General features: G+C 45.3%; 1 protein-coding gene across 2 annotated transcripts in view; it reads left to right on the top strand.

The window, feature by feature from the left end:
- RAB3GAP2 (RAB3 GTPase activating non-catalytic protein subunit 2) overlaps nucleotides 1-19,311 on the top strand; it is a 121,981-nt gene that overhangs the window by 50,496 nt on the left and 52,174 nt on the right. For both annotated transcript variants that reach the window (XM_068232920.1, XM_068232919.1), the window contains exons 10-16: nucleotides 4,029-4,177; nucleotides 4,263-4,342; nucleotides 7,198-7,427; nucleotides 10,546-10,762; nucleotides 11,645-11,788; nucleotides 15,158-15,240; nucleotides 15,904-15,968. In XM_068232920.1, the coding sequence (XP_068089021.1) occupies nucleotides 4,029-4,177; nucleotides 4,263-4,342; nucleotides 7,198-7,427; nucleotides 10,546-10,762; nucleotides 11,645-11,788; nucleotides 15,158-15,240; nucleotides 15,904-15,968 (968 nt within the window). The remainder of the gene's footprint in view (nucleotides 1-4,028; nucleotides 4,178-4,262; nucleotides 4,343-7,197; nucleotides 7,428-10,545; nucleotides 10,763-11,644; nucleotides 11,789-15,157; nucleotides 15,241-15,903; nucleotides 15,969-19,311) is intronic.

Here is a 19,311-nt window from a genome sequence, read left to right as displayed (position 1 = left end):
TACAGTTACCTGCTCCGGATGGATTCTTCTCTTACTCCACCAGCGGCTCTGAACTTCCAACAGGTCTTTTGGGTCCTGATCACATCCGATCACATGATATGACATGTGACCGGGATCCAGGAGGCTGTGTCAGTGTTACGCCACCCAGTGGTGGTAGAGGGCTGATGGAAGAGTCTCTTCCATCACCCTTCTTTCACCACTAGGTGGCGTTATAACGCTGACATGGTCTCCTTGATCATGTTATATCATGCAATCGGAACTGAGAAGACCTCCCGGGATTACATTGCTGCCGTGGTGGAGAAAGAAGAAGCCAATCTAGCTGTCTGGACAGGTATGTATGAGAGCTCCCTTCCACCACATACCCTGCCGATCCTGCTGGTCTGGGGAAAAAATTCAGCCCTGCAGCTGGGGAACTTTTACTTTATTTGGCTGCTAAGGTAATGCATAAACTGGGAGGCTCTGTCTGTGCATGTGTTATATACAGAAGATGATGGTGTTCTGGTACCTCTTAAAGGGAAGGTTTAGGGACAGTTGAGAAAAAATAAAAATCCGAATCCACTTACCTGGGGCTTCCTCCAGCCCGTGGCAGGCAGGAGGTGCCCTCGGCGCCGCTCCGCAGGCTCCCGGTGGTCTCCGGTGGCCGACCCGACCTGGCCAGGCCGGCGGCCAGGTCGGGCCTCTTCTGCGCTCCATTGTGCATTCCACGCCGGCGCGCTGACGTCAACGGACGTCCTCCGGGCTGTACTGCGCAGGCTCAGAACTACTGAGCCTGCGCAGTACAGCCCGGAGGACATCCGATGACGTCAGCGCACCGGCGTGGGATGCACAATGGAGCGCAGAAGAGGCCCGGCCTGGCCAGGTCGGGTCGGCCACCGGAGACCACCGGGAGCCTGCGGAGTGGCGCCGAGGGCACCTGCTGCCTGCCACGGGCTGGAGGAAGCCCCTGGTAAGTGGATTCGGATTTTTATTTTTTTCCAACTGTCCCTGAACCTTCCCTTTAAGGTAGCCATACACTGGTCGATTTGCCATCGGATTTGACCAACAGATAGTTCCCTCTCGGATCGAATCTGATCAGAGAGGGATCGTATGGCTGCCTTTACTGCAAACAGATTGTGAATCGATTTCAGCATGTAACCGATCACAATCCGTGGAGGTGCTGCCACTACCCCCCCCCCCCCCCCCCCCCCGCATACATTACCTGCTCCGCCGCCACGAGTCACCGCTGTCTTCTTCTCCGCTTCTCTTCTTTCTCTCCGGGGAAGTTTGAACAGTAGAGGCCGCTCTACTGTTTAAACTTCCTGCTGGGACAGGAGGAAGTGAAGCCTGCTGGACTCGGAGCCCAGCGCGGAGACGGAGCAGCGGTGACAGTGGGGATACGCGCCGGCCGGATCAGGTAATGTATTGCCGCTGTATTGCGCCGGTCGTCAGGCATTGGAATCGGCGGGAACGATTGATTTCGGATGCAAATCGATCGTTCTGTCAGCGTTTGCGCAACGATTTCACAGCAGATTCGATCACAGTGATCGAATCTGCTGTATATCTGTGGGATAATCGTTAGGTGTATGGGCCCCTTTAGGAGGAAAAACACAGGATGTGATTCAAACTGCATGGGGATAGTAAAGAAGAAGAAACAGATTCATCAAAAGTGTAGCAGCTGCTCGGAGTAACCAATCAGAATCCTCAGAATAAATGGGCGGTCCATACACAGGACTAGAAGTAGACAAGTATACTTTCAATAACTCATCAAAATCCAGTGATGGTTTTCGGGCTGCACAGGTTCCACTTTATCAAGGCAAGGAGCAAGCTACAGGTGCCCATACATTACTCTATTTCCGATTGAGAGATTAAGAAATCGACTTTACTGAGGCAGTGTGGTCGATGGAAAGTAAATAGACTAGCGGCCCACACACTGCAAGCCGGATCCTGGCAATTCTCCTCCACTTATTGATCTGAACGATTTTGTGCTCCATGCTCTGAAAACTAATATCATGTTGTAGATCAAAATCATGTGAACATTAGAAATTCCTTTACAATCTACCAATACCAATATGTTCAATCCTGCCCAATCAAGAAATGTTATGGATTCGGACAGATATTGGCCAATGTGCATCAATCTAATTAATGGACCACACTCTACTGAGTAGAATCTACTGTATTCTCCTCCGATTTGATAAAATGCTGATGAAAATCGAGTCATGAATGGGGCCCCTTAAAGCGGATCCGAGATGAAAAACTAACTATAACAAGTAACTTGTCTATATATCTTATCTAAAGTTTAGATAGTTTACACAGCAAATCTAGCTGCACACAGCTTCAACAGAATATGATTATTTCTTCCTGTGATACAATGACAGCAGCCATGTTGTTTGTAAACATTACACACAGGCAAACTGATCTGCATCTCCAGCAATCAGCCTAATCCCCCCTCCTCCTCCCTCCTCCCCTCTGCCTCTGAAATCTCTGGCTAGTAATACCTCCCCCTCCTCCTGCCTAGACTGAGCTCCCATAAGCCCTTGCTACTGTCTGAAAATGCCAAGGCACTCTAAAAAAGCTGTGGGCGAGGCTTGTTTAGTTTATAGGGAATTAAAGTATTAAAACAAAAACAAAAAAGTATTTGGCTTGAGGAATGCCCTACAAACAATATGAAAGGAACACAATTATGCAATAAGTAAAAGTTTTTATCTCGTATCTGTTACTTGTGAGTAGTCCACTGTTTGTTCTGTTGACCTATCGGTGCCCCCTGATCTGTGCATATGCAATTTGTGCATATGCAATTAAAATTAGAAATGTTAAAAGACCACTATTGCAAAAAATTGTAAAATTTAAAATATATGTAATAACATAAATAATAAGTACATTTCTCCCAGAGTAAAATGTGCTATTAATTGCTTTTCTCCTATGTTGCCGTGACTTACAGTAGGTTGTAGAAATCTGACAGAATCAACAGGTTTTTGACTAGCCCATCTCCTCATACGGGATTCTCAGGGTTTTCTTTATTTTCAAAAGCACTTGGTGAACGGCAGTTGCTCTGTCCAACTGCCAGAATAGTGCACAAACAGGCAGGAGGGTCAGTCTGCATTTTTAGTATAGATCTTTTTTGTAGGGAGTGCTTTTGTAAAGAATAAATTAAATACTGAAAATCCACCATAAAGAGATGGACTACTCACAACCTGTCAGTTCTGTCAGATTTCTACTAATTACCTACTAACTACTGTAAGTGACAGCAACATAGGAGAAAAATAATTTATAGGTCATTTTACTTTGCTAGAAATGTACTTCTTATTTGTATGTGTTTTCATGTATTTTAAATTTTACAATTTTTCACAGTAGTGGTCCTTTAAAGTAGATCCGAGATGAAAAACTAACTATAACAAGTAACTTGTCTATATATCTTCTCTAAAGTTTAGATAGTTTACACAGCATATCTAGCTGCAAACAGCTTCAACAGTTTATGATTATTTATTCCTCTGATACAGTAGGGGCAGCCATGTTCTTTTTGTCACATTACACATAGGCAAGCTGATAGCATCTCCAGCCCAAAGCCTGTGACAAAATTACTCCCATCTCCTCCGCCCTCTTCTCTGCCGCTGAAATCTCTGGCTAGTAACCTCCTCCTCCTGCCCAGACTGAGCTCCCACAAGCCCTTGCTACCTCGGACTGAGTTCCAAGGCACTCTGAAAAGCTGTGGGCGAGGCTTGTTTCGTTTATAGGGAATTAGAGTATGAAAACAAAACAAAAGTATTTGGCTTGAGGATTGCCCTACAAACTAATATGAAAGGAACACAATTATGCAATGAGTAAAAGTTTATCTTAGATCCACTTTAATCTGGCATCTACTCCACTTTAGCACCTATTTTGCTGTAATTTTCCTTGTGTTTTTTTTTTTTCATACATTTTCCCCTGCCTTGGTCACATTGAACTATACCAGCTCTGTAGTGATCAGATGTGACTATTAGATGTTATATTGCGTGATCTGGCTAACCTAAATGCAACTCTCACATTGGTTTTTGTACTCCATGTCTCGCCAGGGGTCATGGCTCTCTCCCCGTTTGATCAGATGAAGACTGCCTCCGTTTTGGGGGGCTTTAATGCTGCGATAAAGAGCAGCCCCCCGACCATGTCGCAGTATATTACTGTGGGCTCCAATCCGTTCACGGGATTCTTCTTTGCACTGGAGGTGTGTATGTCAGCAGGCAAGGTGAGTATGTTGTGTGTTGCTGGGTGATGGATGTCACTGATAGGGTGTGGTTTTGTCTCTGCAGGGCAGCACCCAGCCGTTACTGTCTCATGTGGCTCTTGCCGTGGCCAGCAAGCTCACATCCGCCCTCTTCAGTGCTGCCAGGTACTGCACTGCTTGCTAAATGCCCTTCTGGCTCTCTCCAGCCATCTCTAACGTCATCTGCATCATCTGTACAACGTAGTGGTGTCCCCATAGTGGGTCATTGCCATCCAGCTTTCATATTTATCCATTTCTAGGTAAATAGATGAGGTTTCAGTAGGATCATACATAGGTGACCACAGGAACTGTACCCGACCAGTGTCAACGAGTCAGCCAACTTATCAGACATGTAAAAACATGATTTTATTGTACAAAAAGTAATCAGAGAACATTAGTCAATTTAAAGGGGAACTGAAGTGAGAGGTATATGGAGGCTGCCATATTTATTTCATGTTATACAATGCCCTGCTGATCTATTTGGCTGCAAAAGTGTCTGAATAACACCAGAAACAAGCATGCAGCTAATACTGTCAGAACAGACAGTAATGTCAGAAACACCCAATCTGCTGTATGCTTGTTCAGGGGCTATTTCTAAAGGTAATGGAGGTAGAGGATCAGCATGACAGCCAGGAAACTGGTATTTATTTATTTTTATTGTATTTGTAAAGCGCCAACATATTATGCAGCGCTGAACATTCATTTAGGTTACAGACAATATTTAGGGGTGACATACAGCAATAAGACAATACAGGAATCCATGCAAACCAGATTACACAGCACAGTATGAGTACCAGGTAATGCTTAGTCAGTCACTGGATGGAGCATGGAGATTAGGCAAGTTAGGTTCACTCAAGAGTTCACTCAGATCTAAAGGATGAGTGTACAGTAGGACCCTGCCAAAGGCTTACAATCTAGAGGGAGAGGTAGGGACACGAAAGGTAGGGGACCAGAGTTCAGCTGCGGGTTTAGCGCTCCAGTGAGGAGGGTACGCCAGAGTGATATTGTTTAAATGGAAATAAGTATGGAAGCCTTCATATCCCTCTCACTTCATTTGTTCTTTAAAAAGCAATATAGACTAATGTCAGCATTAGTCTATACTGCTTCTTATAGTGGGATTATACCCCCAAAACCACATTTTCAGTAACCACTCTTAGTTGTATAAAAGAACTGTTCAAAGTATTCCCTGTGTGCAAAATTTTCACTGCAGAGAGCAGTAGAAGTGTGCTTATCTCTGGTCATCAGCAAAGGCAAGAATCTCCCTGTGCCTGTGTCTTCACTTTGCCACCCCTCCTCCCTTCTCTCTCTCTCTCTCTCTCCCCCCCTCCTCCCCCTCTGCTGAATAGACACTTGGACCTGGCCACAGCTGAGTCACTTCAGCAGGAAAGGAGGGGATGAGTGTGAAGACACAGGCACAGCGAGATTCTTGCCTTTTCCGATAAATAGAGTTAAGCAAACTTCTACTGTTCTCTGTGGTGAAAATAAACAATTTTACACACAGAGAATACTTGGGAATGCTCTTTTATTTGTAGTTCTAAGAATAGTTCTAAGAGTAGTTACTGAAATGTTAGTTTTGGGAGAATACTCCCACTTTAACCTTCTGGGGATCGCGCAGCGTAAATCCTATGCCACACTTGTGGCTGCTGAACTCTGATGCGGCGTAGGATTTACGCCACCTGCCATTTCCGTTCCCGAAGCGACCGTGCGAACCCGAGAGGGGAGATTAAGCTGTCATATGACAGCTGATAGCTCCCTTTAGTGATCAGGAGCCATTGTGATTGGCTCCTGATCACGTGTACACGACGATCGCTGGCCGATCGTGGTGATCACTATTACAGCAGCGGAGGTAGGAGGGAAAGAAGAGGATCTACTTGCCTTCCTGACGTTCCCCCGGTGATTGTCGCTCCCTGCCACTCTGGCCGGCATCCCCGCTCGCTCTGCCGCTAAGTTTCGGGTTCCGGCTTGATGACGTCATCAAGCCGCGACCCGGAACTTAGCGGCAGTACGAGAGGGGATGACGTCCAGAGCGAAGGGGGCTAGAGCTGCTCATCTCTGGAGCCTGGGAGGTGAGGAAAGGCTGCTGGCAATATGGGGACACCTGGCTACACCGTGCCTAGCTAGCTATACTGCGGATCCGGCTGCCTGACCCCCTCAAACACCCCCTCCCACATGTAAAATGGCCTGGTCCCTAAGGGGTTTAGGTAGGTAGCCGGCCCCCAGAGGGTTACATGTCCTTTTTTCTATTTACATTGAACAATTTCTTCTCCGTTCCGACCCTCTGACACCCACAAGAATAAAAGGAAATAAGTGAAATTCTCTTATCACTACATAAAAATCTAGCATTGAAATGCTAGGAAAAGTTTTTGACTTGGTTAAAGGTCTGACCCCCTCTAAATACACCCCCCCCCCCTCAAAAAAAAAAGTTTCTTGCAAGTTTTGCACCCTAAAGTTAACATATTTCTTGGAACTAAACATGCATTATGTATAATATATGCAGAGGCTGGGCCATAGATAAGGAATGGGGCATGGTACTCTATGCATAGTTTTGATATGTCATAGATTTTATGTCATAGATTGTGTTACATTTATCATTACACATTTATAAACCTTTGAAACATTATCCACAGTGCTTTACAGAGAACACTGCACATTATATGACACTAGCTGTTCCTCACCGGGATTCACAATATAAAGTTCCTTCTTCCACACTCTAAGGCCAGCTTTGGTAGAAATCAGCCTATTAGTATGTTTTTTGGGCTTTGGAAAGAAGCCCACAACCCTCTGAGCAATCCCATGCATACATGCGGAGAACATACAAACTCCATGCAGATAGTGTCCTGTCTGGGGTTTTAGAGCTGCAAGGTGACACTACTCACTGCCTGGAAACTGTGCTGATAGAACAATATTCATGAGTGCCTTTGGGTATTTATGGTCAGGTGACACACCTCCTGTGATGACTTCCTGTTTTCCGTTCTTCCTAGTGGCTGGCTGGGCTGGAAGAGTAAACACGAGGAGGAGCCACAGCAGAAGCAGAAGCCCAAAGTTGAACCCGCCACCCCCCTAGCGGTCAGGTTTGGGCTCCCTGACTCCCGGCGTCATGGCGAGACCATCAGCCTCTCCCCATGTAACACGCTGGCGGCCGTCACCGATGACTTCGGAAGGGTTATCCTCCTGGATGTGGGAAGAGGAGTGGCTATTCGGATGTGGAAGGGTAATAGATTATTACGGATGCATTGTTAACATAAATATTTACGTTAATGAAGCTTTAATCAAACCCTTTCTAGACATTCATTAAGGTTGCTGAAATCCCACTAACTAGAACTGTTATTTACACCACAATAAAAAGGGATGTTACAAGAAACTCTCACGCGACGTCTCTCAGTGAAGTCTGTAGAGCCATCTCCTCTACAGATCGCAGAATTAGTGGATCGTTAGTGAGTTAAAGTGTGAGCAAGAAATTCGGGTTTGGTGCGGCTCTTAGGGCTGGATTGGTGAAGCCGCGTTGCTATAGCTCCATGACAGCAACACAACCGAAATTCGGGTCCTGCAGCGTAGCCTGCCTTCCTTAGTTACGTGTGCTGCTTACATTAGCAACACGCATTGCCTTAAATGTCGGATGTTGCTGTGCCGCTACTATGTTATTTAACATAGTTACTACATAGTAGTAGTATCACAACATCTATCGCCAGGGCTGTGGAGTCGGTGCAATTCTGGGTACCCGGAGTTGGAGTCGGAGTTGGTAGTTTTATAAACTGAGACGTCGGGAGTGGGATGATTTTTATACCAAATCCATCGCCCAGGTAAGTATTAGACTAAGGAGTCGGAGTCAAGGAGTCAGAGTAAGAGCCATTATGGGGACCTGAAGTCGGAGTTGGAGTCGTGGTTTCATAAACTGAGGAGTCAGAGTCAGATAATTTTTGTACTGATTCCATAGCCCCATTCACAGGTTGCGGCCGGCATTCAAGGGAATGTGTGTTGCTAATGTAAGAAGTAGTGATGGTCAAGTAGATGCAAATAACCTCGTGTTGATGAAATTGTATGCAAATGTATGCAGTTTGAAAATTAACCAATCAAATCATGCTGAGGTAACATTCAATTGGTTCATTTTCAAGCTGCATACATTTGCAAACATTGTTTGCATAAATTTGCATCAACTCAGTTATTTGAATCTACTTGACCATCACTAGTAAGAAGCGACACGGTACTAAGGAAGACACGCTATGCTGCAGGACCGCACATTGCGTGTCTCCCTGAATTTAGGTTGCGATGCTGTCATGGAGCTATAGCAGCACGGGTTCACGAATCAAGCCCTTAGTTTAATGTCTGCGAAGCAGGGGACTCCATAGGCTTCAATGGGAGACTAACGGTGAGGCAATCTACCAATGGATATCCGTTCTCATAGTAGTCCATCAATAGGTCCGTCTGTAAAGACGTGATGATAAGGTCTTCTCATTGTGATCCAGCTCTAGTTCCGTCTACGTGGAGGAATGATGAGGGGTCTTCTCATAGTGACCCAGCTCTAGTTCTGTCTCATAGTGATCCAGCTCTAGTTCCGTCTACATGGAGGAATGATGAGGGGTCTTCTCATAGTGACTTAGCTCTAGTTCCGTCTACATGGAGAAATGATGAGGGGTCTTCTCATAGTGACTCAGCTCTAGTTCCGTCTACATGGAGAAATGATGAGGGGTCTTCTCATAGTGACTTAGCTCTAGTTCCATCTACATGGAGGAATGATGAGGGGTCTTCTCATAGTGACTCAGCTCTAGTTCTGTCTCATAGTGATCCAGCTCTAGTTCCGTCTACATGGAGGAATGATGAGGGGTCTTCTCATAGTGACTTAGCTCTAGTTCCGTCTACATGGAGAAATGATGAGGGGTCTTCTCATAGTGACTCAGCTCTAGTTCCGTCTACATGGAGAAATGATGAGGGGTCTTCTCATAGTGACCCAGCTCTAGTTCTGTCTACGTGGAGGAATGATGAGGGGTCTTCTCATAGTGACTTAGCTCTAGTTCCGTCTACATGGAGAAATGATGAGGGGTCTTCTCATAGTGACCCAGCTCTAGTTCTGTCTACGTGGAGGAATGATAAGGGGTCTTCTCATAGTGACCCAGCTCTAGTTCCGTCTACATGGAGGAATGATGAGGGGTCTTCTCATAGTGACCCAGCTCTAGTTCTGTCTACATGGAGGAATGATGAGGGGTCTTCTCATAGTGACTCAGTTCTAGTTCCGTCTACGTGGAGGAATGATGAGGGGTCTTCTCATAGTGACCCAGCTCTAGTTCTGTCTACGTGGAGGAATGATGAGGGGTCTTCTCATAGTGACTTAGCTCTAGTTCCGTCTACATGGAGAAATGATGAGGGGTCTTCTCATAGTGACCCAGCTCTAGTTCTGTCTACGTGGAGGAATGATAAGGGGTCTTCTCATAGTGACCCAGCTCTAGTTCCGTCTACATGGAGGAATGATGAGGGGTCTTCTCATAGTGACTTAGCTCTAGTTCCGTCTACATGGAGGAATGATGAGGGGTCTTCTCATAGTGACTTAGCTCTAGTTCCGTCTACATGGAGGAATGATGAGGGGTCTTCTCATAGTGACTTAGCTCTAGTTCCGTCTACATGGAGAAATGATGAGGGGTCTTCTCATAGTGACTCAGCTCTAGTTCCGTCTACGTGGAGGAATGATGAGGGGTCTTCTCATAGTGACCCAGCTCTAGTTCTGTCTACGTGGAGGAATGATAAGGGGTCTTCTCATAGTGACCCAGCTCTAGTTCCGTCTACGTGGAGGAATGATGAGGGGTCTTCTCATAGTGACCCAGCTCTAGTTCCGTCTACTTGGAGGAGTGATGAGGGGTCTTCTCATAGTGACCCAGCTTTAGTTCTGTCTACGTGGAGGAATGATGAGGGGTCTTCTCATAGTGACCCAGCTCTAGTTCCGTCTACGGGGAGGAATGAGAGGTCTTCTCATAGTGACCCAGCTCTAGTTCCGTCTACGTGGAGGAAGGATGAGGGGTCTTCTCATAGTGACCCAGCTCTAGTTCCGTCTACGTGGAGAAATGATGAGGGGTCTTCTCATAGTGACTTAGCTCTAGTTCCGTCTACGTGGAGGAATGATGAGGGGTCTTCTCATAGTGATCCAGCTCTAGTTCCGTCTACACGGAGGAATGATGAGGGGTCTTCTCATAGTGATCCAGCTCTAGTTCCGTCTACACGGAGGAATGATGAGGGGTCTTCTCATAGTGATCCAGCTATGGTTCATCCTATGTGAAGAGAAGTGATGGTAATAATTCTTCTCATAGTGATGAAGTTCCTCCTTTTTGTTTTTTGTCCTCCAGGCTATCGGGATGCTCAGGTTGGGTGGATGCAGATAGTAGAGGACCTGCATGAGAGAGAGTCTGAGAGAAGCCACTTTTCTTCATTTGGTGGTGCTCAGGGTCCATGCCGGGTGGCCCAGTTCCTCGTTATCTATGCACCCAGGCGAGGAATCCTGGAAGTGTGGAGCACTCAACAGGGACCTCGAGTTGGGGCCTTTAATGTTGGGAAACACTGCAGGTGAGGCTCTTCCAACTCTACGCGGAAGATTGAAGGCATGCTTGTGATGTGGTGGTGGTGTTGTTAATATGGCTTGCTATAGTGTACAGACAACTACTACTTATGTGACATGAGATGAATGTGTATGAACAGTACAAAACTTATTAATAATCAGGCTGTTTTATTTGTTTTACTTTGCTCCCTGGAACAGTTAATTATCAGGCATGCAAGTGACAGCTTCTATCTTGTTGGTACTTTGATGGGAATATAGTTATCCTCACTCATAAGCAAATCTCCCTCCCTCCCTTTGTAAAATGAGCGCACGGGGAAAGATTGGGCGGTAACTCCCCCAATCACAGTTTCCAGCGGCAATCTCCATGGCAATGGCAATGGCTGTGGCGTCATGTGACACGCTGGTACGTACTGATGGCAGGTCACATGACGCTGCCGTTGCCATGAAGATCGGCGCTGCATAGTGCAATTAGGTAAGGTGCTTCTCTTGTACGTGCGATGCACAAGATGGGAGGGGAAAGGGGAGAGAAGTGAAATCCCATCCTCTATCGCCAGGCTGGCTTCATAGCGGGCCGTAGTTTGCTCTGCCCCGATGTAGAGTCTGGAGGCGGATGCATTCCAGTATAAGCTTCTATGGGGAGTACATCCGCTTGTTCGAAAAAAAATCGTGCAGGTTGGGACTTTGCGTTTTGCTAACCGCAACAAATCCATTGTGATCTGTCATGTGTGAATGGATGCTATTGATAACACACAGTAGGATCCATTGACATTTGCATTTCTGATCCGTCAAAATGGACAAAAAAAAGTGAGTTTTGCTTTGCAGTGTGAACCGAGCCTAAACCTAATTACAGGTTTATGGAAAAAGTAACCATTGCGCATCTGTATTTGCAGGTTGCTGTATCCTGGCTATAAGATCATGGGTTTAAATAATGTCACCAGCCAGGGCTGGCAGCCTCAGACCTATCAGATTTGTCTGATTGACCCAGTTTCAGGAAGTGTGCGGACGGTGAACATCCCCTTCCACCTGGCACTCAGGTAAGTGACCCTTTAATCAAAGCATTAGTTAAGGACACGCCTTAAAGAGGAACTCCAGTGAAAATAATGTAATAAAAAAGTGCTTCATTTTTTTCAATTATCTTTTTATTGTTCAATAAAGAAAAGAGAACAGATTTTGAACATAAATCAACATCAAATGTGCAACAGCAACAGTCATGCTTGGAGAACATTAGCCAGAGAATAACAACAACAGCATTAAAGCAGAATATCGTATACATGTAGAATAACCTAAATGTAAACAGGTAAGGTAGGGAGTTAGTATTATTAAGAAATATTTGAAGCCGACCATATGGTCCAAGGGTCCCATATCAGGTCAAACGGGGAAGTAGTCTCTCGGATTGTTGAAGTAATTTTTTTTAACACGTATATGCATTGTATTTTGTTTATCAGTTCGCTCCAAGAGGGAGGGAGGGATTTCCAAGTCTTGGCAAGTAAAGCTTTCGCAGCATTACAAATTTGCCCCAGTAGTTTGTTCTGGAGTTTGGAAAGTTGAGGATGGGGCCTGTGGAACAGTGCAGACCATGGGTCCGGTTGGACTTGCCTATCAAACACTTTAGATGCAAGTGAATAACACACCACCCAAAAATCTGCTACCAGAGGGCATGGCCACCAGCAGTGAGCTTGATCAGAGTGGATACACATCCACGAAAACATGAGTCAGATGAGAGCAATCCCCATTTGGGCAATTGGGCAGGTGTCAGATACCAGTTGAAAAGAATCTTATAATTGCGTTCCTTAGTTATTGTATTTCTAGACAAGGTAGACATACCCAGAAAGATAGCCTCCCATTGCCTTTCATCACAAGTAGTGTTCAGTCTATCTTGCCATTTCAACATGACTTTAGAAAATGTGTCATGTTTAGAGTAAAAAAAAGTGCTTAATTTTTACAATAATTACATATAAATGATTTAGTCAGTGTTTGCTCATTCTTAAAATCTATCCTCTCCTTGATTTACATTCTTACATTTATCTCATGGTGACATTTGTACTGCTGGCAGGTGATGTCAGTGGCAGGAGATGCTGCTTGCTTTTTTGGGCAGTTGGAAACCGCTAGAAACAGCTGTTATTTCCCACAATGCAACAAGACATCACACTGTGGGAGGGGTTTAACCTCAATATCAGCCATACAGATGCCCTTAATGATCCGTTTGAGAAAAGGTAAAGATTTCTCATGGGAAAGGGGGTATCGGCTACTGACTGGGATGAAGTTAAATCCTTAGTTACGGTTTCTTTTTAAATTATTATTATTATTATTATTTATAATGCGCCAACATATTAAGTAAGAAACAAACATGGGGTACATAATAATACAGACAATGGTGTACACTACTATACAAGATACATAATTAGTGACAAAATACAAAAATATGATACAGAATACAAAATACAGAATTGGTAATGACAGTGATAAAAGTAACATGATGAATAAAATGTATAATGATTTCCAAGACACAAAAGGGGGAGAGAGCCCTGCCCTTGCAAGCTTACAATCTAGGGAATGGGGGGGGGGGGGAGGGGAGGGGGAACAAGAGGAGGGGTAGTATACAACAAATATATAAAGGCAGTGTGTTTTAGGATACCTAGTTAGGGGTGCAATTTGGTCTTAGGTCAAAAGGAAGTGGCCTAAGGTAGTGCATATGCTTGTCGGAACAGATGAGTTTTTATAGAGCGTTTAAAGGCAACAAAGGTTGGCGAGTGACGGATGTGTTGTGGGAGGGCATTCCAGAGGAGGGGTGAAGCGCGTGCAAAATCTTGTGAATGTGAGGAGGTGATTTTAGAGGAGGACAACAGAAGATCGTGTGCAGATCTGAGATTGCGATTGGGTTTGTACCTGGAAATTAGTGAGGATATGTACCGGGGAGAGAGATTGTGGAGAGCTTTGTAGGTTAGGGTTAGGAGTTTGAACTGGATCCTCTGGTTAATTGGCAGCCAGTGAAGAGCTTGACAGAGAGGGTCAGCAGAGGAGGATCGATAAGAGAGATGAATGAGACGAGCAGCTGAGTTCAGTACCGACTGGAGCAGGGCCAGTTTGTTAGAAGGTAGTCCACAAAGTAGTACGTTGCAGTAGTCCAGACGAGATATTATAAGAGCATGTATTAAGATTTTAGTTGTGTCTTCAGTAAGAAAAGGTCGGATGCGAGATATGTTTTTGAGTTGGAGATGGCAGGAGCTGGTTATGGAGTGAACATGAGGAATAAAAGAGAGAGATGAGTCGAATATTACCTCCAAGCACCGTGCTTTAGGAACTGAAGTTATGGGAGTGTTATTAACATTTATTGTTACTTCAGGCAGGGAGGTGGACAGAGACGGTGGAAAAATGATTAGTTCTGTTTTACTCATATTAAGTTTTAAGAAGCGAGAGGACATGAAGGAGGCTATAGCAGACAAGCAGTCAGGAACACGTTTAAGGAGGGGATTAAGGTCTGGGGCAGAGAGGTACAGTTGTGTATCGTCTGCATACAGGTGGTATTGAAACCCGAATGAGTTGTTTAAGTCACCAAGACCGTACATGTAAATGGAAAAGAGGAGGGGACCAAGGACAGAGCCTTGAGGAACCCCGACAGACAAAGCATGAGGAGAAGAGATCTGATCTGAGTAGGAGACTGTGAAGGACCTTCCAGAGAGGTAGGAAGATAACCATGTGAGAGAAAGGCCCTTTATTCCTACATTTGAAAGCATTTGTAGGAGCAAGGTGTGGTCGACAGTATCAAATGCTGATAACAGGTCAAGAAGGATGAGTATGGAAAATTGACCTTTGGATTTAGCTGTAAGAAGATTATTGGCCACTTTAGTAAGGGCAGTTTCTGTGGAGTGGTTAGAGAGAAAGCCAGACTGGAACTGATCAAGTAGGGAGTTAGCAGATAAATAATGGCTTAATTCTGCATGTTCAAGTAAATTGATAAATCTTTACCTTTTTTTCCAATAGATCATCGGGGGGCTCTGTATGGCTGATATTGTGGTGAAACCCCTCCCAGAGTGTGATGTCAGGACCTAGTTCCTGACAACACGCTGTGGGTGCTTTGTTGCATTGTGGTAAATAACGGCTGTTTCCAACTGCCAAGCAAACCTATCTCCCTCTGTGCATATGTATATCTTTAAAAAGAGATCAGTTTTTTTCATGTCTGCCAGTAGTAAAGATGATGATGTGCAGGCTGATTGTGGATCAAACAATGTGAACAAATTACACGGCAAATGAAATTCCTTGATCTCTCTTCTATTTTTTTTTTACTTCTCACTTTAGTAAAAAGGGGGAAAATTAAATCCATACATTGCAAAGTTCCTCTTAAATGAGTGACTGCTATTGGTTTTGTTGTATATTTGATAATTGTAATGTATTTTCTGTTCTAGTGACAAAAAGTGTGAAAGAGCCAAAGACCTTCATTTAGTCAAGAAACTGAGCACATTACTGAAAGCCAAATCCCCAAATCACGGTAAGGAAAACTTTTCAAAAAGACATCAGCCTTTTATAAATGGGCTGATATTTCTTTTTCCTTCAGTGCTGAGTGAAGTAGACATTGGTGATCTATTGCCGCTTTATAAATAGGCCCCCTAATCTCCCAGACACCAGAGGGCACTGAATATAAAAATGCATGGAAAGACATCTTTCATTCTTTATACTATAATGGCAAGATGGTTTTGTACTTTTGCACCCTCTGGTGGCTGGAAGATTCATTTTTTTCATCCAGAAGGTAAAATACTGATATCAAGGCCAACTAGGGAGATCACAGGGATTTAACACATGAAGCGAGTAGTGAGTTTTTAAAGCGGACCTGAACTCTTGCACAGCAGACAAAGAAACGCAGAGAAATCCGCCCTGTGTCTACCCTACATGTGTTTATACAGAACAGCCTAATTTTCCCTTCTCAGCAAGTAATAAGCTACTGTAATTTGTTCTGTCAGCTCTCTGCAGACTCTGTGAGTTGTGATCTATGCTAACACATGAGGTTAACCCTTTCTGTGCTCCTAGGATATCAGGAAGTTACCACACTGCGGCATCTTTGTAGGAGGTCTAAAAGATGTAACAATGTACTTCTCCTTGAAATAAGGCAGCTGTCTGGTTCACTATAACGTGTACTTTTTCTTTTCAAATATAGATCGACTGGAAGCTGAAGCAAAGGAAATCATCTTAGACATTAAATATCCAGCAACTAAGAAACAGGTAAAGTAAAATAAGAGTGTTTGTATATTTGTTGGTGTTTGATGATATAATAATACTTAAAGGGATACTTAAGTCTAAAAAAAATATATATTTTTACTCACCTGGGGCATCCCTCAGCCACCTGAAGCTGTATGGTGCACTCGCAGCCTCGCTCTGATCCTCCTGTCCCCGCCGGCAGCTACTTCCGGGTTCGGCGACAGGCTGGGAAGGCGAGTGATTCTCCGCGTTCCCAGCCGCTATATCACCCTCTATGCTGCTATAGCATATATGTATACGCTATAGCAGCATAGAGGGTGATATAGCGGCTGGGAACGCGGAGAATCACTCGCGTTCCCAGCCTGTCGGCGGCTGTCGCCGAACCCGGAAGTAGCTGCCAGCGGGGACAGGAGGATCGGAGCCAGGCTGCGAGGGCACCATACAGCTTCAGGGGGCTGAGGGATGCCCCAGGTGAGTAAAAATATATATATATATTTTTTTAGACTTAAGTATACCTTTAAAGGAATCATCAGACAAAAAAAAAAAGTTTCACTTACCGGGGGGCTTCTACCAGCCCCATGCAGCCATCCTGTGCCCTCGTAGTCACTCACTGCTCCTACAGGCCCCCACTGCCAGCTGGTTTCGTTTTTGCCGACCTCTGGGTCGGCAGGCCGCATTGCATAAATTTTTTAGCATTCCCGCTAGTGCAGGAACATTAACGCATAAATTTTTTTGCGTTAGCGGTGGAACGCTAATAAATTTTGGCGTTAGCATTGCAGCGCGAAAATGTATTAGCGTTGCACCACTAACGCAAAAAAATGTATGCGTTAATGTTCCTGCACTAGTGGGAAGATATAAAAATGTATGCAATGCGGCCTGCCGACCCCGAAGTCGGCAAAAACAAAACTAGCTGGCGGAGGGGGACTGGAGCAGCAGCGAGTGACTACGAGGGCACAGGATGGCTGCATGGGGCTGGTAGAAGCCCCAGGTAAGCGAAACTGCCTGATGATTCCTTCAAAGCAGGAGTCTCAAATTCGCGGGCCATTTGCGGCCCTCGATACAATATTTTGTGGCCCTCGCCGGCAAAAGCTTCCTTATAGTTCGCTTCAGTGTGCCCAAGTAATCCGCCGCATCCTCACTGCTAAACGAGGGCTGCAGAGCCCCCAAATTGCCCGGGGGCAATCCGCCGGCATTTCCTGGAAGGGGCAGAGCTCTGCCCCTCCTGACGTAAATCGCCGCACGGATCGCCGCCTCTCCCCGCCCCTCTCTGTGAAGGAAGAGTGAGAGGGGCGGGCAGAGGCGGCGATGCGCCGCGATAGTGAAATTCCTTATGCGGCCCAGCCTCATCCTGACTTTGCCTCCAGCGGCCCTCCAGGTAAATTGAGTTTGAGACCCCTGCTTTAAAGTAAATTTTTAATAAAAAAAAAAAAACAGCCCCTGGGGGGGTACTTACCTTGAGAGGGGGAAGTCTCTGGATCCTAATGAGGCTTCCCCTTTCCTCCTTATCCTCTGGGATCCAGCGCTGGCAGTTCTTGGAAAATTTAGCCAAGAAGCTTGTAGGCTGTGGTGCAGGCGCAGTAGCGGCTGCAATATTTATCTTCCACGCTCCTGCGCAGATGCAGTAGCCACTTTCAGATGGGCTCTGGCAGAAACAGCCGAGCTCGATCGGGTGCACTCTAATGCTCAGGCGTAGTACAGTGGACCCGATCTGGCTTTGCTATTTCCACTGGAGCCCATCGTTAAGCCACTGCTGCATCTGCGCAGGAGCACGGAAGGTAAATATTTACATGGCCGTTGTTCAGGGTCTGCCAGCGCTGAATCCAGTATGGTGAAGAGGACGAGGGAAGCCTCATTAGGATCCAGAGGCTTCCCCCTCCTGAGGTAAGTGCCCCCCCACAGGTTTTTATTTCTTTTTTTTACAGATTCTCTTGAAGAGGTCTTGCTATCGTGATTTGAGCCATACAGTCAAATATACTGTATGTTATTATTTGGCAACTTATGTTCAGTAGTGATCATAAAATTCAACAAAAACACGCATTTTGGTTTCGCAGGAAGAGTCATTTGTGACCGAGAACTGAAAATTTGCAGGTGGCTAATTGACTTTGGGAGTTTGCAACTAATTAACTAGCAGCTACCTGCATTAATCAAGATACTAGTAATCCATTGCAGCTCTTGCATTTGATTTGCATCCAACACAGTTTTTGTTCGGCCCTGTGAATTCCAGTTCCAGTGGAAGTAAAAATTTGCATTTTGTTGAATTGTTTGATCATTACTAATGGTTGGTATAAATATGCAGAAAATAACCGTACAATTGTTTATGTATGTTATTATCCTAGTTATGGAATCATATCCAAGTGGGATTATACTACTAAAATTTCAGTAACTACTCTTGGGTTCATAAAAGAACATTTGAAAGCACTCCCAAAAATTCCCTGTGCATTTTCAATGCAGAGAGGAGTACAGGCTTGCTTACAGTATCTCTGACTAATCAGAAATTTAATTTTGACCGGCAAGAAACTCTATCTGCCTGTGTCTTCACTCCTCCTCCTCCGTTGAAGTGACTTAGCTTTTGCCAGTGCTACAACCAACGTTAGCACACCACGTTGAAGTTATAGCACACACTTTATCGTGCCAGTATCCACAATCAAGTCCAACAATTATTTTGGGAGCCGCACAGGGTCCCCCTTTATCAAGGCGAGTGGTTACCAAAAAGGGGGGTGGGAGGTGTGCGGCCCCCTAGAAAACAATTGTTGGACTTGATTGTGGATACTGGCACAATAAAGTGTGTGCTATAACTTCATCGTAGTGTGCTGATAACGTTTGCCATTGCATTGGAGTTGTGGTACTGCCTATACCACTTTTCCAAGCACCCAGTGACATTGATGGTGTGCCGGCTCTACCTGTGGATTTACTATTAGCTGTTGCCAGAGCAGTGTGTCGGCAGAGGGAGGGAACAGAATGGGGTCTTCCTCCAGCCCCCTCTACGCCGATTGCTCCCTCGCCGCACCCCCTGGGCAGGCGCAGAGTTCTTCCAGACGCGGGGGCGCGACGGGGGAGTGTGTGTGGGCGGGACTGTACCTGCGCGACTGACCCCTGGCTGGCAAATCTAATGGGGCATCTACCGAAGAAGCCAGGAGGCAGAGGACGGCGGTGAGGGCGCAGTCGGCGTGGAGGGGGCTGAAGGAAGCCTCAGGTAGGTATAAAACTTTTTGTACCCTTTTGCCTTTGGTACACTTTAAAGCCACAGGCCTGTATGGAGGTAACTTTTTTCTCCAGAGTTTTCTCCTAGGAGATTGTTTTTTCATCTTCTATTTATAATAACTTTTCAGCACTCTGCAATTGAAAAAGGTACCAAAAAGTAGGTGAA

Source organism: Hyperolius riggenbachi, chromosome 4, assembly GCF_040937935.1.
Source record: "Hyperolius riggenbachi isolate aHypRig1 chromosome 4, aHypRig1.pri, whole genome shotgun sequence".
NCBI lineage: Eukaryota > Metazoa > Chordata > Amphibia > Anura > Hyperoliidae > Hyperolius > Hyperolius riggenbachi.
The sequence above is the reverse complement of the archived record's forward strand: the minus strand, read 5'-3'. Positions and strand labels throughout refer to the sequence as shown.